Source organism: Lycium ferocissimum, chromosome 4 (genome assembly GCF_029784015.1).
Source record: "Lycium ferocissimum isolate CSIRO_LF1 chromosome 4, AGI_CSIRO_Lferr_CH_V1, whole genome shotgun sequence".
In the NCBI taxonomy this organism is placed as follows: domain Eukaryota; kingdom Viridiplantae; phylum Streptophyta; class Magnoliopsida; order Solanales; family Solanaceae; genus Lycium; species Lycium ferocissimum.
Window position 1 is genome coordinate 26,884,041 of NC_081345.1, and position 25,065 is coordinate 26,909,105.

Here is a 25,065-nt window from a genome sequence, read left to right on the forward strand (position 1 = left end):
ATCAATGCATGGTTTGAATGTCCAAAATACGAAGTTGAAGATTTTACCCTCTATAAGTCGCCACTCTACAACGATTACCATGATTAAAATGTTGTAGAGCTGCTATATACCTTGCGGCGATTGAAAAGAAGCATGCCAATTTCAAAAACCATCTCAAAAGCGCGTCTACGCCAGAAATCCCTTTCGTTGCTTATAGTTTTACTATATACGGTTTGAACGTTTCGAATACAATATTTAATGGGGAACTGCACAAGTTTAAACAAACAACATTTAGTAATGATCTTTCAATTGATATAAGACATATAATGTACTAGGTAGGATAAGTTACCTTGGCGTTTCGGCAATGTCTTTAAGTAACACTTGAGCAATCATGTTTATATCTAAATTATAATGATCTGCTCGATTTTCTTCCATATCACAAGTGTGTCTTTCGCGGAATTTTGTGATAGCCCACATACCATCAGGCTTAACAATTCCCCGAAGCAACCACTCACAGCCTTGATACCGTCGTCGACAAACTAGCCTCCATATCTTTGAGTTTGACATCAACCTTAAACTCCCTCATGTCCTTAAAACAATAAATTTTGACAGCCCGTTGCAAAGCTTTTTTGGATGTGAACAACATTCCCTTTGCAAGGTAGCATCAATCTTTGTTGAGATCCTTAGGTTCAATCCAGGTTTTTAAGCGACTATCATAATCTTCTCTTGTGAAGACAAATGCATCATCACGACCCTGCAGGCTATCAAGATAAAGGATATTGTTAGAATGCCACTGAATTGGGCTTTCAGAAGTTGGGTTTTCAGCCATTGATGGTGGTATGTGATGGTGTATTGGTTCTTGTTGGTTTTGGCTTTGAGGAATATTGTTGGTCATACCAACTTGAACATCATCATCGTCTTCATCATCGGTTACCTCTCGCATTATTAGCTATTTCATCGTCATCACTTGATGATGACTCATAATAATTAGGAAAATCTTCATTATTAAGTGCATTCATCCTCCTACATGAAAACATATTTTAAAACCAACATCATATATATATATATATATATATAATATATATATATATATATATATATATATATATATATATATATCAAGATGATGAACTTCTTCGTTGTTCATAAGCGCTTTGTCATGGTGTGGAGAATGATCAACTCCACCGAACTGAGAGGATTGACCAACATCCATATTTGGTACCACTGGTGAGTTTTGAGAATAGTTCCTATAAAGATTTGAAAACTGGTTACTTACCGATTCATACAACAAACACATGCTACTACACATAATAATAATAATATAAAAAATCCGTATTTACCAATTTTCATTGTAAGCTTGATTAAATTGCTGGCTTAGATTTTCCAACGGCACTTGACCACTCAAAATGTCTCCATAAGAACTAAAGTCCCCATAAGTGTTACCATGAATAGGCTGGACTTGAGGGATTTCTTCCCGAGGTATCTTTTCAACATACATCTCAAGAACATTAATGAATACTAAATCACGATATTCTTCCGGCGATCCCAAATAATCACTCAAAGATTTATCATCGTTGATATTGTGCATGCCATAACGCACTACACCGTTTGATATTGTTTGTGGATATCTGTCAGTTATTAAGATTCCAAACTCAGTGGGTGTTTCGTGCATGTAACTGACTAGTGTTTCATAATTTAAAGTTGTTGGAAATTTAACATGGGCTTTTGGTCTGATACTATAACGAATGGAGTAATTGTCCTCGACGATATCTCCATCCCAAAATAGTGAAACCTTAACAGTTGAAGCATTTTGAGATATTTTTTCAATGAAGTTTGATTTTTTTTTTTATGACTTGTAAGACTTAGACTTATGCAATTGATGAGTTTTTCACTCGTCAAGCCTTCAAGTTAAATAGATTCCTGAAATCGTCATGCGTGGTGTGTTGTCAAATCAATACTTATAGTGCGCATTAAAATGGTGCGCAATACAAAACGGTCAAATATTGCAGCAACGTATTGTCAAATCAAGCCTTTATGTGTCATAGATTCCTGAAATTGTCATGCGTGGTGTGTTGTCAAATCAATACTTATAGTGCGCATTAAAATGGTACGCAATACAAAACGGTCAAATATTGCAGCAACGTATTGTCAAATCAAGCCTTTATGTGTCATAGATTCCTGAAATTGTCATGCGTGGTGTGTTGTCAAATCAATACTTATAGTGCGCATTAAAATGGTGCGCAATACAAGACAGGCAAATAATGCAGCTTGTACTTTTAGGCCAGGGCACACAACCTGAAAAAAAGGTCCACTTTACGCGTATACGTATGGTGTCAAAGTCGACGGACGGGAATGAGAAGTCGATGGGATATGTCATAGATTCCGGCCGGTAAGAACTTGGATCTCTATAGTCGACGTGGTGTGTTGCGACGACCACCGGCTCCTCGGCGACCACGACCGCCTGTCGCCCCGGGTGGGGGCACCGGGGAACACGCTCGGAGACGCTCAAAGTCATGTGCTGTCTCATACCGGTCTCGGCAAGCTCAATCATCCGTGCTGCAACTCCGCCGTCTCGGGGGCCTCCGTACGGGCAGTGCTCTCATAGCGCATCGTCTGAACGGTCCGTACCTGCATATGTTTGCAAATATTAATAATTGAATAAATTTTGTATTGAATAAATTTGTAAAGTAGTACATAAGACGATGATTTAAGTTTAAGACTAATAAAACTTACCCGTGTCATAGATCCTGCGAAATTGTCATCCCGTGGTGTGTTGTCAAATCATGCGATGATCCGCATGTACCACTCTATGTACACATGGATGGGAGTGTCACGTCGACCACGCTCGGCCATCCTCACATCCCAACTCGGTGCCGCCTCTCCGCCTCATCGACGATCTTCGTCCCTCGCATAGTGTTCATGCTCCCAAACCGTAGCCGCGTATATTCGTACATACCCAATGCGTAACACGCGGTTGGGCGCGTGATACTCAACGATATCCATATGTATCAATGGACACCGCGACATCCACATGTGGCCGACTCCCCACAAAACGCCGGCTTTCATCCAAAATATAATCATACGGCGTCCGCGCACAGTAAAAAGAATTGAACTAGTTAACAACAAAAGACTAAAATAGTAGCTATGTGGTCTAGCGTGTGAATCCAAAATATGAACATACCGTCTCGCGCCGTCATGCGGTCTCAGCCGATCCTAAACGGGAGAAGGGCTGGCGGTGCGTCTCCCACACGTCGGCGTACGCCTCGCGACCATCTCCGCGCGTATGGCATCGGGACGAAGATAGGGTGGGAGGGTGGTAGCCTCGAACCTAGTCCACACCCATATCCGATATAGTCATTTAAAAGATTTTTTATCGATGAAAAAAAAAAAATATTTTGTGTATAATTACACACATTTAAATATATTACTCCGAAGGAGCGAGCAAAATGCGGGGACCTCTCCACAATGCCCATAGAACATCGGCGAGTGATCCTCGATACATGTAGCCCCGGCAAAGACAAAGGCGGCCAATAACATCCTATCTCGGCGAGATCGTCGATATACCGAAGATACCGCTGTATGCGAACCCGAAGTGTTCGGGAATAGGATATATCCGGTAGGTATAAACGCGCACGTCGATGTGGGGGCGTGTCCTCTCCAATCGGATCTCGCATGTCTATGAGTCCCAAGTGAGCATAACGGGCCGACAAAAGCCGACTCGGCGGAAATATGACCATCCGGAGCCGCGAAACTGGATGTCCAATCATATGTCCGAGGTGGCGACCTAGGCTCGGTACAATGGGCGTCCATACGGTAAATGACTCCACATCGGGTAATTGTAGCCTCACCCGGAGATGAAATCAAGCGTCTGGTGATCCAATCATTTTACTGACCTATTTTAAATCGATCATTAACAAGTATATATGTAGCAACTAAGATCTCCCCGAGTCCGCTAATCGGGTACGGACCGAGACTTTTTATTCGATGTCCATATATGTTTATGCTAAGATACGAACTCTCGGTCGAAGGCCCCGATCAAGAGGGTGGTGATCCATCTATTTTACGCATTTTAAATAAATCATTAACAAGTAGTATTAGTATCGCTTATGTAATCTTTTATCGAAAATTTTATTAAAGATTGTGGTGACCCATACGTTTTACGTATTTTAAATAAATCATTAACAAGTAATATTAGTTATGTAATATTTTATAGAAAATTATATTAAGGGTTTTCAATCCTAAGCTACGGGTTATGAATCCTAAACTAAGGGTTTTCATTCCTAAAATATAAAGATAAGTCAAACAATTAACAATTAGTTAGCATACAATTAATATAAATAATTAATAAATAAACAAATAACTAAATAATCAAATAATTAACAAGTTATTATCATATATTTAATAAATAAACAATTAAGTAACTAATAAAAAAAATTAATAAATTATTATCGTATATTTAACAAATAAATAAATAATTAACTGATGAAACAATTAAGAAATTATTAACAAATAAACAGTTCGCTTAACAAAAACAAAATAAATAATTAGCCAGTCTAATAATTGAAATAGCTAGTCTAACAATTAATAAATACTTAAGTCACTAATCCAACAATTAACAAATACTAAATAAACAAGCAATAAATAATTAACTAATTAACAATAGATAAACAAATTAAAAAATAAAAAAAAATGAAAAAATGGGCAGTCCCAACAGTGCACGGACTGCCCAAAAACGCAAAAAAAAAAAAAGCAAAACGAGTAATCCACCATAGTTACACAATGACCATGCTTAGGGTAATAATATATTTAACAATGTAATAGAAAATTCGTAGTGAAATACCTAGATTGAAGCTTTTTTTGAGTTTTTGAAATGTGTTATACGCCGCTCTATTCCGAAATCCAACCTTAAAAACTTGTTCTTACACTTCAATATACTAAGAATATTGAGTTTTTGATTGAAAAATAACACGAAATTAGTATTTTAAGGGGGTTGGGACCACTGAAAATGGGGTTTAATAGCGCGTGGGGGAGGGGGACATCGCGGATTCTGAGGTGGGGAAGATGGAGGGACCGATTTATGGTCCCCATTCGCGCACGAAATTCGTGCGTGAAAGGCCCAAAGTGCGATTTTGCATTTTGGTCCTTTCACGCACGAATTTCGTGCGTGGATACTACTAATGTAATTTTTTTTTTTTGGCACTAGTTTGGTTCAACTTTTTATTTTTTGTGCTACCTAAGTCGCGGATTCTTTATCCAAAAAGACAACAAAGACACCCCTAGTCTCTGACCTTGTTTTTAATTTTATATTAACCGTCAAAACCACTTCTTTATCTACAAACTCAAGCCAAATTTTATCTTTTCTATTTTCTAATCTTCGGGAAACGGTAATCCTATAGAGGCCGTTTGGGTGGTCAAACCAACATATAAATTGTTTTTTGATTTTTTAGGTGTTTGACAAACCAGCTTATAAGTTAAAAAAGTACTTAGAATAATCCAAAAAAAAATAAGTTGGAAAGAGTTTATTTTTTTGGCATAATATTTTTTTGGTCAAATCACCTTATAAGCCACTTTTTTAAGCTAAGCCAAACAGGCTCATAGTCTTGGGACCTATTGATGTGTCACTATTTACTAGTTTGGAATTCAAACATTTTTTTAATTATAATTTTCTCAGATATTTTGTTAGTATTTTAATTATAAAAGATTTATGATCCATATCACTTTTATGTTTGTAATTTTTTTGCATAAAATATTAAGAAATCAATGTTATTAAAGCGGGAATTATAAAGTTTGACACTCCTACATCCCGATCCAGAAGTGTTGAAAGAATTAGGTAGCATCTGAATCAATATTTGGTTCTCAAAAAATAAAATTAATCAAAGTTCACAATCAGATCGAACGACCTTATCTAGTTTAGACAAATATATATTCTAATTTTGAAAAGTCAAGCTATATGATTTCATATTTACAAACCTGCACAATACCAATGGAAAATAGTGCTACTCAATGAATACATAGATAGTGACCTTTTATAATTATAAGGAGGATTCCAGATATCTATTTATTAAATACTATAAAACCAATTTGTCCCAAGGATAATAAATTAGAGAATAAGACATTTGCCTGCAGATGTCCAATTTTCTTAAAAAGCGGCTAATCAATCATATTTTGTTTGTTTATATTATTGATAAATTTCTCCATCGATCAGATTAACTACAAATTAGTCAATGACTAATAAAAACTGACGGATAAATCAAAGATTCATTCTAGAAAATGCCAAGGATAAGTCAGATTCTTGAAATGTACAATGTGACTCCCACGTCCTGCACCAATATTTCTAGACCCTGCGATGATAAATAGACAGTTCCGATCCGTCAGTTTCATAATACATAAATTTCGTTTGACTTTCTTTTTTTTTTTTGGAAAGTAACTAAGCTGATCATCCTGTATGAATAAAACTCCCCCCTCGAATAATAGATATTCTCCCCCCTTTATCCTAAATAATATCTATTTTATCTTTAGCATTTTCAATCCTAATCTATGTAATACCTTTTTATATTATAGAAAATTTATTTATTAACCTATTTATACATTTTTATCTAAATTCATATTATAAGTAGAGTATGAATTTATCACAAAATCAAAGATTACTGTTATGATTGATATTTTAATATTACATGCATTAAGTATGTATATACACGTGCGCGCACACACATACATATTACCTTTTATTTTTACATATATGTGTATGTGCGTGTGTGCGCGCGGGCGTCTCTCTCTCTGTATATGTGTGTGTGTGTATAAGTTTCACTTCTCTTTTATTCTCTATTGTCAATACATAAACGAGTTTTGGTTGTCATTAATGGAATATTTTAAATTAAAATTTAAAATTCATTTAGAATATAAATAGATAATTTTTTAGGAATTTGTTATAGAATATACCTCTATTTTTATTAATTATTTTATATATTATATTACTTCATTGAAATATATTCATAAAATTATTCTTACATGTTATTTTTACTTGTACATATAGATATCATAGTTTTGAGTATTATTAATAAAATTCTTATTCTTCTTATTTATTTCATTATAGAACGGTATTAAGTTATATACTCAACTAGTATTTCTCATTTTTCTTTTTCTGTCTCGAAAATAATTTTTTTTTTAATAGGAAATTTGTTACATAGATTAAAGAGATAAAAGAACAAAAAGACAAGTTAATAATGTAAGGGTAAAATAGGAATTTTAAAAAGCCAATTAGAATTAAGGGCTGGGGGAAGGGGGGGGGGGGGGAATGAGTAAAGTTGGGGGGTGAAAATGATTTTCACCCTTATGACAATTAACGTGAATTTAGCATGAACTGGAGTATTGAAGCAACGGTAAATTATTGTCTTGTGATTTATAGGTCACGGACTCGAGCCGCAGACTCAACCATTGATACTTTAAGGCATAGCCAGCAGGATTTCAATTTTATGGATTCTGAGTTGTAGAACGACGATTTTAAGTGGTACACACTGAGTTCTGAATTTAATATTTGTACACATTTAATGTATTTCTTAACACAAATATACTATATATAAACATAGGCGAATTCAGAATTTCAACAGGATCGGTTTACCATTGCTTTTAAGCTAAGATATAAATTTCATAGTGACAGCAACTTGGAGCGCAAAACGTTAAAAGCTGCTTCGAATTTTAAAGTGCATATTGTAGGGTTCGATCCAACAGCCTTGATGGATTAAACCCCACACTTAACCAGTGCTCCACTCGGTCTAGTTTGACCATGTGTTCCTTCAATTAATATTAGATATATTTTACGAATTATATACATAATATACCGTGTTTAGTCGGGTGACCATGAGTTCGCATGACCCATCTTTTATACATAGATTCGCCCCTGCTTATAAAGAAAAAGTTACTCGCTACGATCAAACCCTTATCTTTTATACATTAAATTTAGTGGTCGCCCCTTATAATCCCGGAAAAGTTATCCCTACGATCAAACCCTTATCCAGGCTTCTAGCTCCACCCCTACATTAAACTCCTCTATAGTGTGCTCGATTAGAGTGCCCTTTAACGTGAATTAGCATAAATCTCTAAATTCTCCTGATGCCTTTTTAACGTGAATTTAGCATATAAATATTAAAAGGGTGGATCTGCATGCCTTGGTGGGAGATCTAGGAAATAAAACTAAATTCATTAGATATAGACAGTTAATATATAATAATATTACTTACTGTCGGAAATCAATATTGAGAGAAGGTGCATGTGGAACAGCAATGGCGGCAAGAGCAGCATTAGAAAGAACCATGGTGGTTCCTTCCCTAATAGGCCTAGAAACTGAGTTTCTTGCCCGGTCAACGATCTTTATCTGAATCGTCTCTCCATGTTTACAAGCTTGAGGCAATACTGAGTTAATGCAACTGATCAAATATTGTCTCCCACATGCTGCTCCATTGTCCCATATCCCTTCCCCTGCTGCTGCAAAGTAGTTGCTTGATGGGAACTGTGTTGCATCACTTCCAAAACATGCCGTCGCTGTGGAAAAAACAATTAATTACTTATTCAGAACAGAGTGGTTACCTGAATTCTCACTTTTTATGTTAGTCTATGATGGAAATTGTTAAAAGTTGTCTTCGTTTGTTTTATAGGTCATAGGTTCGAGCTGCTGAATCAGCTATTGATACTTGAGTCAGGGTAGGCTGCTTACATTATACTCTTTGAGGTACGGCCCTTTTTTATACGTCGTGTGAACATGAAATATTCCGTGCACCGAACTGTCTTTTTTACGAGTGAAAAGAAAAGAAGAAGAAATTTGAGAGGAACTTACGTGTGTATGGTGGGCTATACTGGCTGGCAGTTCCAAGATCAGCATGAGAAGCGTGAAAGAGGTGAGCAAATAGGAAAAATAACGGCAGCCATGATGAGGCCTTTGACATCATCCTATAAAGGCAAGGGAGTTTTATAAATATATATACTTAGGCTTGTTATTTGCAGTCGTTTCGACTGTATATATACAAGAATGGTGAGTGTGATACGATTTTGGGTCAACTCTCTTTTAATATACATATATAGTCTCAGGGTTACATTAAGTAATTATAGAAATCTGCATCCAATATTTACTTTCAAAATGGTGAATCCTCTCTCGTTCACCCCTCAAATGGTGCATCCGACATTAATGGGTTCAGCAATTTCAGCAGAATACAATGTTTTGATCAATTCATACTTATAATATGTGTGTGAAAAAGATAAGATATAATTAGGTAACATTTTAGAATTCAATATCTCAATTCATAGAAATCTGTCACACGTCTAAATTCTGATCTGTCATGATCACATCCAAAAGTCAGGCTTCAAAGAAAGATAATATGTAGTATTCTTTTTTTTTCGTTTTTAAACATTCATGCTAGACTTAAGTTTGTTGGACGTCACATTTATTAATAGGACATCCATTCAAAGTCAACTATATATATTAGGAGTATTAGGTTTAACTATTTAATTTGTAGTATTCTTATTTTTGAATTTCTCACGTACATAGAAGAGAAAAGGCCTACTTTCAACATTCCATCAATATGTATAGGGAAAGAGAAGAGAAGAGGTAATGTACCCTTCAATACATTTGAAAAGAAAAACATCTATGTGCGAGCTTTTGACATAGAGAATAGAGAAAATTTAAGATCAATGAAGACTATAATAACTAACAAACCACTAATAATAAATGTAACGCATATAGTTCAAGTGAACACATTAAATATGAAAGTTTTGCGTTTGACATTGCTTTAGCAATATTTGACTTTTTTCAATATTCCTTCCGTCTCAAAATATTTATTACGACTTTTCATTTACACGCCCATTAAGAAAGCATTTATAAGATTAGCATTTGGACTATTTTACCCTCTTAACATATTTCATGCTCTCTCTCCTCAATAAATATTTACTCCATTAATGATGAAATCTCTTAAATGTTGGTATGTGAACTCAAAAAATCAGCCCATTAATGTAATTAATACAAGGGTAAAATGGAAAAAAATTACTTAACTTTATGTTGGGAAAATAAAACGATAAATATTTTGAGACAAGCATTTTTAGTAAGGACGACAAATATTTTCAGACGGAGGGAGTAGTATAGTACTCCCTCCGGATAAAAAAGAGTGTCTGCTTAGCCTTTTTTTCTTAGGTCAAAAAGAGTCTCCACTTGTCAAATCAAGAAAAAATTTACCTTATTTTTATCAGATTTGCCACTATTAAGTGCTATGTGATCAAATCTCAATACACATTTAATTAGGAGTAGTTTAGTCAAATTACCTATTTTTTCTAGGAGTTAGCATTTTCTTAAGGGGTGTGCAAATGGCTAAGTGGACACTCTTTTTTATCCGAAGGGAGTAATAAGTTTGAGTTTTTTGACTTTTTTTTTAAATGCTACCTAAAACTTATGTGCCCGTATAATGAGTTTTTCTCGATGGATAATAGTAGAAGAGAATCTAAAATTCCAAAAATCGTAAGACTGAATTATGTTTGCATTCTAGAATCAAATGTTCCTTCTCTACACGCAGTCGTCCACCATCAATCCAAAAAATGATAAGGAATTGAATATTTGAGGAGGTACAGATAGGCAGATCTTTTGTTGGTGCATGTGAATAGCTGGACAATATTACCAAAAAACAGAACAAGTCATGTGAAAACAAATGGAGAAAGGAATAAAAGCAATTGATCTTGTATTGGGTCAATGAACGGCTGCCGACTTAGCACTATCTAGAAAGGTGATTAATTCAACTAATTGATATCACCTATATGAATAATTCTTTTATTCTGTTTGTTTTGTCACTAAATCTACATAAATTTCAAGAAATGGTAAATCTTTGGAGATAAATTCACTTTCATGTGATTTAAGTATATTGGCCAATTTATCACATACAGTCAAATTGGTTTCACGCTCATGGATTGGAGCACTTGTAGGCCTATACATAAGATATGACTAAGCTATCTAGAGTGGCTTTTGTATTAATTTATTTATCTTCTGATTGTGTTACTTGAATTTCAAATGCGAACATTTATGATTTGCTCTAAGCTTATGTGGCTACATATTCATTTAACATAAGCATTTTCACAACGCTTATAATGTGAATATATGGGCCTAAAGTTTTAACATTTACTCTCATATAACGTTGCTGGTCTTTCAATCGTTTTTGAATAAAAATGTTAGTACTTCATATACATACTAAAAGTATAAGTTTTATGGTCAAGGACTCAAGGTTAATATTGCTCTGGGTATAGATAAAGCAAAAGAAGACATTGTATGTGGGATCGAACATGTGAATAATTATATGTTAATGGTCTTCAGAACAGATTAGTAGTCTAGTACACGAAAAATAATTATGCACATGCTGTATCATAGACTCATCATTTTATCTTTAAACAATCCATAATTTGTAATTTTAATATTTAAATAGTAATCCCTTAAGTTGTAAGTCTGAAGAATCAATCAAAATCTGAAGGATTTATAGGAGTGATGGACGGTGACCCAACATGGATGGCCGGAGAAATTACTATTTTTCAAAGTGCAACTTGCAATTTTCAAATGAATTTTATACAACGAAAACTATAGTATTTAACATTCTTTTTATAGCCAGATCCAATCTTTTGATCCCAGAGAGAAAAAATTAATTGAATTTCACACGGGAAGATTAGAGATATCTCAGTTAATCACGCTTTTCTTTTTAGACTTCTGGAAAAAAAAAAGCATGAAAAAAAACAGCTTGAATATTATGATTCTTCCATCACTCTAGAATGAAAGGGGTGATCTCGTAATCTTTTATGAGATCTACTTTTATGAGTTTATACACATTTGAAAAAATAACCTAAATAGCCACCCAAGTAACAACTTAAATTAAAAATAGTTAGCGAATATATAATATAAGAATAATCCACGTATAATATGTGTATAAATGTATATGACCAATGTATAATTTATGTATACCGGCAAGAAAAAATAAATCCGGCCAGCTATTTGTCTAAAGATCCCGGCACAATCCCATTACATAACCCTTATTATTTAATTAGGTTTCAATCTATAAAGACTTTTGGAGATTGAGGTTTAAATGTGCCTCATCACCTGTTTCCTCTCTATTCGTCCCTTTAATTTGAAAATAAACTAAGTGTAACGATATTAAAGAATTGTTATTAGCCAAGAACTTTGTGGAATCGATCACAGGAAATTCACAACCAAAAAGAGCGGGATAGAATTGAGGTTAAAACTAAAAACCAAGTCATTGAGAGGGAGACATACCTTAATAGATCTTTTGGATGCAAAGACGAATAATGCCTGCTAAATAATTGAAGAATTAGGCTTAGATTGGAGATTCAAGAATTTGTATTATATGTATATCGTAATGACTCATGATCAAGAAGCATAACGGACTTAAAAGGAACGAAATCTTGAATTACTTGCATTTATGAGGTTATTATTGATATCAGATTTACCCCAAAAAAAAGAAACTTAGAAGTAACCAATTAGATACTTGATTGACGGATGCTTTATCCACAAGTCATAAGTCACGGCAATATTAAAAACGTTAACTTAGAAGCAAAAGTTAACAAAACAATGGTATGCGTCTCTTTTGGGGGAAGTACTTTGACTGATTGATTTTAGTTGTCTTTATGACAATTTCACCCCCACAATTTGCTTCTTCCAAATCCAGTTAGGACTTGATTCAGAAAGATGCTGGACTCAAAAGACTAAACAGAATAATGCATATTCTATATGTTCACACGTTCACATTTCGATATTATTTCTAATCGTGGAACAAAAACTACTCCCGTCAAAATCTAGATTTAAGTATCTTAGTTTGACTTGAAACACGTGGAGTTAAGAAATAAGGAAAGGCTTTTGAATCTTGTAAGTATTAAATTAAAGATGTGTGTAGTCCTTTAAATCTTGTGGTCACAAATTTGCAAACTTATAAATATAGAAAATCTTTTTTTTGGAATGATCAAAGGAAAGTAAGACACTTAAATTGGGACGGAGGGAATAATAGATTTCCATCCAAATATTAGATCATGATGAAATACCTAGACGAATCTATATACAAAATTTGAGGAAGATAGGGCGATCTGCATAGGTTTGGAGTAGAAATCTAGAGCTCAAATCGACATAAAAGTATGACTATCAATAATATATATCACATCTATATTGTGTATGTCACACACAGATTTTCATAGATAACACAAATATACATGATGTAAAAGAGATACAACAATAACAACAACAAGCCCAGTATAATCCCATCATGTGGGGTCGGGAGGGTAGAGTGTCTGTGATTCCTAACCCCCTTGAAAGATAGAGTAAGCTTTTAAAGACCCTACTAAGAGAGGAAAGAGAGGAAAACAAGACAAAAGGTCGATAGGGCCAAGCATATCGAAAACAATATGATAACACGAATACCAAAAGCGAGAAAGTCATGGTAGAACAGTCCGGAAAGAGATACACTGCTATAATCGGGAGATATACATGGGGATATACATAGATATACAACATGCTTCAACTCGTCTTCTTCGATGCACCAACTCAAAATTCGACTAGCAACTCTCCAAATCAACCCTAAGTGAACTCAAAATTTAGTATCGCTTCACACGCGTATTTCAACAATATTTTTGAACCAATTTGAATTACAACACTTTCCGTATTTCGATTTCTAGATATGAGACTCCAAGCTCAATAATGGTGGATTTCAAGGTCTTCTTTCAAGTTCAATAATTTCAGTATGTCTCCGATGGTATTTCAATGACCGAGGGTGGTGGTAGTATTAGTGGCGATGTTAATATGTTGGTACTACTACGTGGTGGAGGAATGGTGAAAAAGAAGATAAAGTTTTGCGCAATTGTCTACGGCTTTAAAAAATTTAAAAAAAAAAAAAAAAAAAAAAACTGAGTTAATATTTAGTAAATAGTTAAACCAAATTATTGATATGGGGAATGGACATGTATATACAATTCTCCTTTTTAATTGGCATAATTTTGACCCTTTTTTTTGTTGAGCAATTTAAGCCGTAAAATATTGGCAGCCTTTAGCCACATTTGTATCCAATGTACGAAAGAATAGGAGCACAATCTTTTTTGCCCCTAAAATCACGCCTAGTTGGTATTCTAAAATAAGGTAACGCATTTTTACCAAATTAAGAACAAAAAATACTGGTAGTTTATTTTGAGAAGAATTCTACTGCCTTGAATTATATTCTCCCATGGTACAATTAACAAATACATCTCAAACGAAAATCTGATATAGAGAAAACATGTACGTTTTATGTTAAAAAAAATGGATTTTTTACTTCAGGAGATATTATTCATAAATCAATCAATTGTTGGGTATAAAAAAGAATATAATGTCATGTACATTTTTATAATATCCCCAAAGTAAGGATTCAATTATTTTGTTTCCCTTATTTTATGTTTTTGCAGCAACATTGAAATAAATGTATACAAATATGTTAGATGAATACGGACCAATGTATACCAATGTGAATTTATAAAGATACTAACGCAAACAAATGTATTCCAATTTAGTAGATGAATATAGACCAATGTATACCAATTTATTAGGTGAATACGGACAAATGGATACGAATTCCGGCTCAAACAGGTATATACAAATTTATTACGTGAATATGGACCAATTCCTTATGTGAATACAATAGATACACTTGCCAATGTATACAACATAGCATGTGTAGACAATAATGTATATAAATTTCAACTGCAGTAACTATTTAAACAAAGAAATACGTGTATACATTATGTGAATACTACAGATACACTAGCCAATGTATAAAATATAGCATGTGTATACAATAAATGTATATTAATTCCAAACGCAGTAACAATTTAAACAAAGAAATATTTGTATACATTATGCGAATACAATAGATGTATATAAATTCCAATTGCATTAAAAAACAGTATATGTGCGCATTATGTGTATACAAATCAAATTGCAAAATTGATCATATAAATTTTAAACAGACATCATAAATTTTAAATAGGCACCATGTATCTAAAAATGAAAATTAATATTCATGTGTTGTATACATGTAACTCGGAACTTGTTATACTACAATGGTTAAATTAGGTAAGGACTTTGCAGTGACTCGAGTGTGTCAATTAGAGAAATGCACGGATTAAAATGGAGAGATTTAGGAGAATGAGTAAGAGAGGGAAAGGTTGAGACGAGATATCTGGTTCTAAATGAGTAAGGGAGATTTTAGGAGAATGTTTATGGGTGGTTGCTACTTTTATTGACCCAAAAAGTGATAAATGATCATTTTGTGCCAACTGCTCAAAACATGGCTAATACATGCCAATTTGGTCCCTTAGTTGGACACAGTGCCAATTTCCCAATTGATATGTAATAATTTTATTTGGGCTGAAACAAACAAGATGTAATTTCCCCTTAAGATAAGGCCTTCTCGGGCAAGATGAAAGCTCTACAGTCAACATTTTTTTGCGCGGATTGCCCTTCTTTTAGGCTGGTCTTTAAATTTTGTCTCTCATATTTATGGTCTTTAAATTATCTTTTTATCATATTCTTTAGTCTTTAATTTTTGCCCTTCGCGTTGCAACCCTGAGCATTCACGCAAAAATCATGAGGTTCTGGGTTCGAACCCCCGCTCAAGCATAAATTAAAAAAAAAATTACAAGGCAAGGTTTGGGTCGCGTGTATGCCGGACGCGGCATACACTTATTAAGGAACTACCAAAGTTATGTCGGACCCGGCATACTCATGCCTTATGGGCAGACTTGGCATAAGTATGCCGGTAAGATAACTTTGGTAATTCCTTAAGTTTATGCGGTAAAGATACTTATGGGAAAACTTTTAATGGGCAAACTTTTAGTTAAGCCTTAACAAAAAGTCTTTTCCTGGTTATGCCTTATCGGGCAGAGTTTTAGTTAAGGCATAACTAAAAGTATGCCCCATAAGGCCGAACTTTTCCTTAAGACATAACTAAAAAATTGCCTTATAAGACAAAGTCTGTAATGGGAAAAGTTATGTCTTATGAGGCATACTTTTAGTTGTGCCTTAACTAAAGAAATACTTATCACTTATAAACGCCTTTAGTAAAGACTTTTTAGTTAACTAAAAGTTTGCCCACTCAATAACATCTTAACCGGCATAAACTTTTGAAGGAATTACCAAAGTTATTTTGGACCCGCCATACTTATGCCAAGTCCACCCATAAGGCATAAGTATGCCAGGTCTGGCATAACTTTGGTAATTCCTTAACAAGTGTATGCCAGTGGGGGCATAGCGAAATTTAAACTCTGCCTTGTGAATTTTTTTTTTTTTTTTTAAAATTTTTTAGTGATAGGGGTTCGAACTGGAACCCATGGATTTTTAGCCAAGGGCAAAATTTAAAGATTTCAAATATGAGGGCAAAATTTAAAGACAACCCCAAAGAAAGTGAAATTGCCCACGGTAGCCTACACCAAAAAAACATTAATTGAACTGGCCGTTTGATCACTTGTTTTTGCGCGGATTGTCCTTCATTTGGGGTGGTCTTTAATTTTTGTCCGCCTAATATCCCGAGGTTGTGGATTCAAACCCCAGCTTAGTAAAAAAAATAAAAACATTTGCAAGGCAGAATTTGCAAAACTGTCCATGCAAGGCAGAATTTGGGTCTTAAGGACAAAAGTTAAACACCACCAATTTGAGGGACAAAAATTAAAAACCACCCCCAACGAAGGCCAATCCTGCAAATTGCCCGTTTGACCAAACTTATCCACCTCCTATGTAGTAAGTTGGGCCTAATGGGCTAGTTAGTTGGACAAAATATCTAAATATCAATCCCCAACACTGTCCATCTTATCTATTTTCTACATATTCCTTAAAAAATTATCACGTAAGAGAGAAGGGAACGGGAAAAAGAAAAAGAATTAGTGAAAATCGCATTCACAACACTTCTATTACAAAACGTTAGTAATTAGTTTCAATTAGTGATTGAATCAAAATCGCACACTTAATTAAATTGATGATCAGATCAAGAAATTGCAGAGCGGGAAATGTTCCAAGAATGATAGAATTAATGTATCTGACATGGTACTACATTTGCATAAAATAAGTATAGTCAACTACTACTACTTGGTACCATATTTTGTACAGCAATTGAGCAAAGGATTTGATTTATTGTGTTTGTCTTTTTCATTAATTACCTCATAATGGATTATAGTTTATCTTTTACAACAAGCGAAGTTCATTTTTTCCAATAGTTTTCTTACCCGACAGGTAAAGTTCACACCCCTCTCTTTCTCTTCTTTCTCCGTCCTTGTCGATTCAGAACCATTATATATTTAACATTAAATCGCACAGAAGTTTAATTAGCATTTTGTATTAGTGAAACTATATAATCCAACTAAACAGCCGTCATAGAAAATAATCGAGTTACAGATGGCCTTGCAAATTGAATATGAACACTTGCGAGACTTAGTAGGCGTTTGAACATGCGGTTTGGAACCATGGTTTGAAATCATGAGATGTAATCAGCGTTTGGACATGCATTTCATCTCATGGGTTTGGTTTGAAACCCCAAGTCATCCAAAAAGGCATGATTTGGGGTTTCAAACCATGATTTCAAAAAATTTATTGACCCATAAGTTTATATTTTGTAAAAAGAGATCCATAAGTTGGTAGATATTTTTAACAGTAACTCCCACCAACCATTTATCAACCTCATTAACATCCACCAACATTTATTTATGTCTACCAACCTTTATTCATGTCTACCAACCTCGTTACTCTTCATGTTAAATTTTCATTTTTATTGAACTAAAGTTTGATCAATTGATGTTGTATTTTTTAGAAAGGCGCCTTAGAATTACTTTTGTTATTAACTATGACTTGCTTCATTTGGTAAGATTGTATAAAAATTGAGAATGTTTTGATAGTTATCACAACTTCGGGATTTTTATGTACATAAGAGAAATCTTAAGATATCCAAATCGTGCGTCCAAATCAACACGCCTTACTACTATATTTTAAGTCGCTAGCTTCTCTAGCTATGAAGTTTGTTTCTCAATAACTTACCGGGATTAAATACTCTAAATGAATTAAGTATCACAATTTCATAATTGGCTTTATGATAATATAAAGTCGTCCATTGAAGTTGCTTTCATTTCTGGACAAAAAGAAAAATAAACTTTTAAAATTCTTATCTAATTACTTATATTATTCGTTTATTAATTTTAAGTCATACATCTCAATTTCTTGATCGTTTGCTTGTGATTGAGTACAGTGACATTGAGTTCACCTAATTCTATCTTAAATTTCATTTCAAAGCTAATACAACAAAGTTTATTGCTTTGTGACTTGCCAGCAGAATTGTTGCTTTCAGAATTATCCATTTCACCAAAGACAAAAACAAAGAACAAAAAGAAGTTAAAGTATACACTTTTTTAATATACAAAATTTTACAAACACATACTTTTATTAGCTTAACTTTAATTTATTTCTAGAAAAATACTTTAAGGCTTAGCACCCTCAGAGATGCCCTTATTAGTATAGTTTGGTAGTCTGTGTTACACGAACAAGATATAGTTACAGATAAATTTATGTTAAATTTGAAATAAAATATATCATAAACATAATTTATCGTTAAAACTTTGGAATATATCGAAAATAGTATAAATATATTTGATGGTATATAAGTAGTTTAGTATTAGGTACAATTTGTTAAATCAATTCAAACATATCCATAAAACAAGTTGAGGTCTCAACTTGCCTACTAATTAAGAAAATGGAGAATTCAAATCAATAGGCAGCTAATAAACTCTTAAATTGGTTGACTAGGACCCCATAATTAAATTGGTTGCAACAACATCTCCCTTAATTTGTTTAAAGTTTAAGAAAATTGTTTGCATATCCATAAATTGGTGTTTGTTTGTATTTTTTTTTTTTGGGGAACACGCGTGAAACTTCTTAGAGTAACATAATCAAATTTTTTGTATCGAAAACTTTTCTGAGAATTTTTCTCATAAAGCGTCAACATGCTATCCAAACAGTTTTGACTCGATTTCCAGGGAGATTCAATAAAACAATTTATAATCTTGTATGATAAAATAAATTAACAATATGTTTAACATTATATCGAACAATCAGCCTGCAAGAGATGACGCCGATTACAACATTTTTTTCCCAAAAAAAAAAAAAACTAAATCATTTAGTTGTAGGTTCCACATCATCCTTTTTGAAATTTAAATAAAAATAATCAATAAGCACATAAAATAAATCCCGTCATATTAATTTAATGTCGCAGACTTTAGAACCTTTGAAAATCTCAACTTCAATTAACGTTTACGTTTGGCAACAAATCTAATGGACTTTTGAAAATATCTCAGCTTCCTAGTTTGAAAAAGTAAACATATGCGTAGCACCCAAATTATTAATTATTTCAATAACAACAACAATTTTTTTTTTATCACAAACGGAACTATTAAGTATTAATTAATTCAAAACTCTTAAAGCATCGATCTATTTTATATATGATCACTTAATTTTCACATTATTGTACTAAATCACTTGATTATTTTTTAAATTAATCAATTTTACTTAAATATCACGAAAGTAGCTAAACTATTTTCGTAACAAAAAGGTTACTCAACTTTGTCTAAGTATCACAGGAATTCAGTAGGAAGAAATTAATAGACATTTTATATGATACTTAGACAAAATTGAATAATCATTTTGTTACAAAAGTATTGCTTAGTGACTTGATATGATACCTAGGTAAAGATGAATGATTTTTTGTTAAAAATAATAATTTAGTAACTTTTTATGATGTTTCGACCAAATTGAATGACTTTTTACAAAGAATCATTGAGTTACTCTTAGGCAGTAAAATAAAAATTGAGTGATCTTTCATAAATTACTAATTTAAATAAAAGCTAGTGGGTCTTACAATTTGATTTGATTTAACATTAATGTCAGTTGAGAAGTATTGTTGGTTCGGATTATTATAAAATAAATGAATTTCGATGATTTACTTGCTGGCAAAAGCCTGGACAATATGGTGGCCCAAAAAGGTCAGACATTAGAAAAACTAAAATAGGATACATGTTTGCAGGTAGAAACAATTTGGCAGGGCAACAAAGTAATGAGACAGGTCCAAGTTTGGATTGTAATTTGACAAGTATGTCAAACATTAATTTGAAGAGTCTCACACTTTTTTTATTATTTATTGTTCGAATCTCATTGGGCGAATGTAGAGTCGGTCAGCAAATGCATCACTCTCACTTTTATTTATCTAAGAGGTAATTACATTAGTTCATGATCAAAACAACATATGATGTGAAAGAATAGAAAGAAAGCAACGGAGTTTAAAGCATAGTGACAAGGGAAAAAGATATAAGCAAAAAGACAAAGGAAAATGATACTAATTGAAAAGGGGAGAATTGATCGTTGAAGTAAAAAAGAGAAATCAAAGGAAGAGACTGGCGGTACATGCCAAATGAAGAAAAAACAAGATGAAGAAAGAAACAACTCAGATTTCAATAGATGCGGTTTTCCTTTATTTATTTATTTATTCTGGTAATAGACTTGAAGAAAAAATATTTGTTACTCTTAAGAGCAAAAACTGTAGGATCACGATAGACATTTCGTGGCTTGATCCACTGAGCGAACCACCAATTTTACACATCTATTTAGAAGATTACACACAATTAAGTGTCACGGCATAATCTCATTCGCTTTAAGAATAGGCGGATGCTTTAACATAGGTGGATGTTGTACATAGATAGGAATTGAGTTATGATTGATGAAAGTCTGGTAAGTATTTAGTAAGTAGTAACAAGAGAAAGAGGAAACAAATCCTGAATCAAGGATAGAAGGTGGCGAACAATCCAAGATAGTCCCTTAAGGCCTTAAGTATATATGGGTATCGGAGTATTTTTGTCTCTTTAACTATACAATTAAATATAAAATATCCCTCAAGCAAAGCAGACATCTTTGGTCTAAGTGTAACATCGCGTGCAAAACAAACGGTAAATTTCCTAAAGCTAACGACAATGTGTCATTCTTTCACTGTATGATAATTTATTTATGTCTTTTTCCCTCCCTTTCTCTTCCATTAAACCTAACCTATTCAAATATATTTACTCTTTTTTCGCTTAAGTCAAACAGTCGAAGTGCTGCTTTTCATAATTTGATCCATGAGCAATCCAATTATTTAATAACAATAACAATAACAACAACAACATATCCAGCAGAATCTCACAAAAGTGTCCTTGAAGTGTGAAAAGAGACGATACCTTACCTCTACCACTCACATGCAGGTTATTTCCGAAAGACCCCGACTAGAAAAGAAAAGCAACCACATCGATCCTAAAAAAAATAACAGCAGAAAAGCCAATGCTAGAAAAATACTAAATAAAAGCATTTACAAAGCGAACTGAAAAGAAAAAAAATAACGTAACTAACACACAATCTAATCCAATTATTTAATTGAAGGGGGCAAATTTTGTGTTTTATCCGTTCCAATAAAGGAATCGTCTTATAACTTTTCAGTTAAGCTTATACAGATGGTAGAAATTAGGTGTTAGGTAGACTCAAGAGAAAATAAGAGGAGGAGGACATTCCTTCATGGTCATGCAATTAACGTTAGTTCTCTTCGAAACTCACATATCTTTGTTTTACAAACGAAATTACTCAATTATTAATATTTCACCTATAAAATCATCCAATCAATTTAGGTGAGTTTCCATTGGATTTTGGTGACATGACATTTTAATTAAGCCAAAAAAATTTAAAAATAAAAGCTACTCGTTTAATCATTTTATTGAGCTTTCCACTTGGTCCGACCCGCTAAAACTATATGGGTCAAATCAAGTTTGGAAAGTACCTGATTAAAGATCATTTCTTTAACTAAACACGTTCTTTCTGCACGACACTTGTAGTATTGGGCATCTTTGGTTTTGATTTCACTTGGTAAAATTGAAAATATTTGGAGACTTGTATTGGATATCATTGGTTTGAATTATACTTGGTTAAAGATTGAAAAAGAATTAAGACTTGTATTGGTATACTTGATTAATAATTGAAAATATATGAACAATGTATTGGTGATCCTTGGTTTGGAGTGTATTCAGTTTAAAATTGGAAAATATTGAGACAGGTTTTAGTTGTCCGTGGTTTGAATGCACTTTGTTAAAAATCATTACCTTACCTAAAATCATAAGAACCTAGGTGACTTGCTTTAAAGCGGCGCTTTTCCTTTTTCGAATATGAAAAGAGATCAGCCAGCATATGCAAATTCTCCTAATTTAAATGGAAAATATTTTCTAAGAGAGAGGATCGATATAGGAGAGATGAGCGTAAGATATAAGGGTCCTGCACTATAAAATAATTAAGTACATAATTTTTTATTTTTTAAAAGTTTGGATTAAAATGAAAATTTCATGTCAGCAAGACATATCTCCAAAAAAGCTTACAAAAAGTGGTAAAAAGGCTAAGAGTCAAGAGATTGTCAAGTCCAAGAGGATCTCAACAAGGAAAGGTGTAGGTGCAAAACACAAATGATGATGAAGGCTTTAATTTGGAACATCATATTAGTAAATACACAAAAAGCTTTTTAAAGACTAGTCATGTTACAGAGAAAACACAAATATTTTATTGTTGCTCTAATGGAGCCTTTTCAAAATTGTAGACATATTCAGAAGTATAAGAGGAGATTGGGGATGGAAGAGGTGATTGCCAATTCTAATGGAAAGATTTGGGTTTTCATTGATGTTGCAGTTCAAATGGAAATTCTAATGAATACTGATCAACAATTATCTCTGAAGTTACATCATCAGGACTTGGGCACAGACTTCATTGCTACTTTTGTCTATGCCAAGTGTGATGCAGGTGAAAGGTTAGAGTTATGGGATAGTTTATATCAATTAGCAAGTTCTATGGAGCTACCTTAAATGGTAGGAGGTGATTTCAATGTAACTTTATCTGAGGAAGAAAATTTGGGTGGACTGTCAGTTTCTTTGAATGAGTGTGAAGATTTTGCTTTTTGTATAAACTCCAGTGAATTGTTTGATATAGGTTTTAAAGGGAGTCCTTTTACTTGGTGGAATGGCATATCAGCTGGAGATTGCATTTTTAAGAGACTTGATAGAGCGGTGGTGAATCAACAATTCCAGAATTTATTTTCAAACATAGAGGTGGAACATTTGTCCAGAACAGGATCAGATCACACTCCTTTGTTATTAACTTGTGGAGATGGAAATGTTACTTTCAGCAGACCTTTTAGGTTTCTTAATTTTTGGACTAATCATGAATCATTCAAATAGCTGATCTTACAGAATTGGAGTTCAGAAGTTGCTGAATCCCCTTACTTGAACTTTAGTTGAAATTAAATTAGCGTAGGGGGGGTGCTATCACAATGGATCAGGGATACTTTTGGGGACACTTTTCAACAACTTGCTATAAGAGAGGAAGTGGTGAAGATAAAAGAAGCTTTATTTGAAGAAGAGCCTAGTGATGTGAACAGAATTGTCCTTCAGAAGGCACAGGCAGAAATAAAGCAGTATCTTCATATTGAGGAACAATATTGGAAACAAAGGACAGGGTTTTCTTGGTATACTGAAGGTGATAGGAATACTGCCTTTTTCCATAATTGTGTGAATGGGAAGAAGAGGAACTTAATGATCAAATGAATTAATTATGGAAGTGGTCATTAGCTGGAGTCTATGGAGCAAATATCATAAGAAGTTATTAGTTTCTTCCCGCATCCGTTTACTCAGGATAATGATGTTATAGATTTTGATATGCTTAAGTATATGCCTTCCATGGTTTCTCATAAGCAGAACATGGAACTATGTTCCTACCCTACACTTGAGGAAGTCAAAAAGGATGTTTTTGCCCTTAGTAAGGATAGTGCTAGTGGACCAGAGGGGTTTACAGGATTGTTTTATCAACAGTGTCGGGAGATTATTGGGAATGATGTGTAAGATGTGATTCTATATTTTTTTTATGGAAAAGAACTTCCTAAATCTATCACTCATACTAATCTTGTGCTTATTCCTAAGAAGCATCTTGTGCAATCATTCTCTGATTTGAGACCTATCAGCTTATTCAATTTTATCAATAAGGTGATATCAAGGGTTGTTCATGGAAGAATGGAGAAATTGATACCATCTTTGATTTCCTCTAATTAATCTGGTTTTGTAAAAAGAAGAAGCATTTTTTAAAATATTCTTCTTACTCAAGATTGTGTCTGATATCAGAATTAGGGGTAAACCTGCTAATGTGATTACTAAATTGGATATGGCTAAGACCTATGACAGAGTTTCATGGAAATATCTGCTACATGTCTTAAGGAGAATGGGATTTGCTGAACACTTTATTAATCTCATTTGGGGACTGATCTCTAAAAATTAGTATTCTATATTATTGAATGGGCAAGCCACTGGCTTTTTTAAATCCTCTAGAGGGGTCAAGCAAGGAGATCCTTTGTCCCCTACTCTGTTTCTACTTGCAGCTAAGGTGTTATTTAGAGCTTTAAATTCCCTATTTATGATCCGAATTACATTGGTTATGGAATGTCAAAATGGTCTAATCCACTTAACCATTTGGCATATACTGATGATACTATCGTCTTTGCATCATTTCACCCTGATTCCTTAAGGAGAGTGATGACAGTGTTGAATGATTATGAGAATATATACGCCAACTTATAAACAAAGATAAGAGTTCCTTCTATTTGTATTCTAAGGTGGGCAATGGGATCAGTCAGATAGTGAGGAATATCACTAGTTTCTCAAGGGGTCAGTTTCCTTTAACTTATCTTGGATGTCCTATTTTTCATACTAGAAAAAGAAACGAGTACTATTCTAGTCTGATTAAGAAAGTTAAAGGAAGACTGCACTCATGGAAAGGTAAATTACTGTCTTTTGGAGGTAAATCAGTTCTTATTAAAAGTGTACTGCAAACCATGTCAGTGCACTTATATCATGTGTGGCATGAAAACTGGGCAAAGTTGGGTGCTTTATATCATGTGATTCCATATGATTTTGATATCAATGAGAGTCTGATTGATGTTGCAGAATTAATAGAGGATG

The 25,065-nt window shown here is 33.6% G+C and overlaps 3 protein-coding genes across 3 annotated transcripts; 1 reads left to right on the forward strand and 2 right to left on the reverse strand.

Annotated features, from left to right (window-relative positions):
* Positions 1–643: 643 nt before the first annotated feature.
* LOC132053882 (uncharacterized) lies at positions 644–1,651 on the reverse strand. Its single transcript, XM_059445975.1, has 3 exons — positions 1,320–1,651; positions 1,112–1,226; positions 644–733 (listed from the first exon to the last, which is right to left on the reverse strand). The coding sequence occupies exons 1-3, from the start codon at positions 1,649–1,651 to the stop codon at positions 644–646; spliced, it is 537 nt and encodes a 178-aa protein (XP_059301958.1).
* Positions 1,652–6,032: 4,381 nt separating this feature from the next.
* On the reverse strand, positions 6,033–12,415 carry LOC132052034 (EG45-like domain containing protein). The gene is made up of 4 exons (XM_059443376.1): positions 12,266–12,415; positions 8,810–8,922; positions 8,217–8,517; positions 6,033–6,320 (listed from the first exon to the last, which is right to left on the reverse strand). The coding sequence occupies exons 2-4, from the start codon at positions 8,919–8,921 to the stop codon at positions 6,314–6,316; spliced, it is 420 nt and encodes a 139-aa protein (XP_059299359.1). The 5' UTR covers position 8,922; positions 12,266–12,415; the 3' UTR covers positions 6,033–6,313.
* A 10,223-nt stretch (positions 12,416–22,638) lies between these two features.
* On the forward strand, positions 22,639–23,661 carry LOC132053883 (uncharacterized). Its single transcript, XM_059445976.1, has 3 exons — positions 22,639–22,861; positions 22,931–23,255; positions 23,367–23,661. Exons 1-3 carry the CDS (start codon positions 22,639–22,641, stop codon positions 23,659–23,661), a joined length of 843 nt encoding a protein of 280 aa, XP_059301959.1.
* The last annotated feature ends 1,404 nt before the right edge of the window (positions 23,662–25,065 follow it).

Bases quoted from the DNA above. Each gene is read 5' to 3' on its own strand.
- LOC132053882 (XM_059445975.1), bottom strand. From the start codon at position 1,651: ATGCACGAAACACCCACTGAGTTTGGAATCTTAATAACTGACAGATAT. The intron at 1,227-1,319 runs GTAAATACGGAT...AAATCTTTATAG, and splicing joins CAAGCTTACAATGAAAATTG to GAACTATTCTCAAAACTCAC. The intron at 734-1,111 runs GTTCATCATCTT...GATAGCCTGCAG, and splicing joins CGCTTATGAACAACGAAGAA to GGTCGTGATGATGCATTTGT.
- LOC132052034 (XM_059443376.1), bottom strand. From the start codon at position 8,921: ATGATGTCAAAGGCCTCATCATGGCTGCCGTTATTTTTCCTATTTGCT. The intron at 8,518-8,809 runs GTAAGTTCCTCT...TTTTTTCCACAG, and splicing joins GTATAGCCCACCATACACAC to CGACGGCATGTTTTGGAAGT.
- LOC132053883 (XM_059445976.1), top strand. From the start codon at position 22,639: ATGGAGCCTTTTCAAAATTGTAGACATATTCAGAAGTATAAGAGGAGA. The intron at 22,862-22,930 runs GTGAAAGGTTAG...CTTAAATGGTAG, and splicing joins CTATGCCAAGTGTGATGCAG to GAGGTGATTTCAATGTAACT. The intron at 23,256-23,366 runs GTTTCTTAATTT...AAATTAAATTAG, and splicing joins ACTTTCAGCAGACCTTTTAG to CGTAGGGGGGGTGCTATCAC.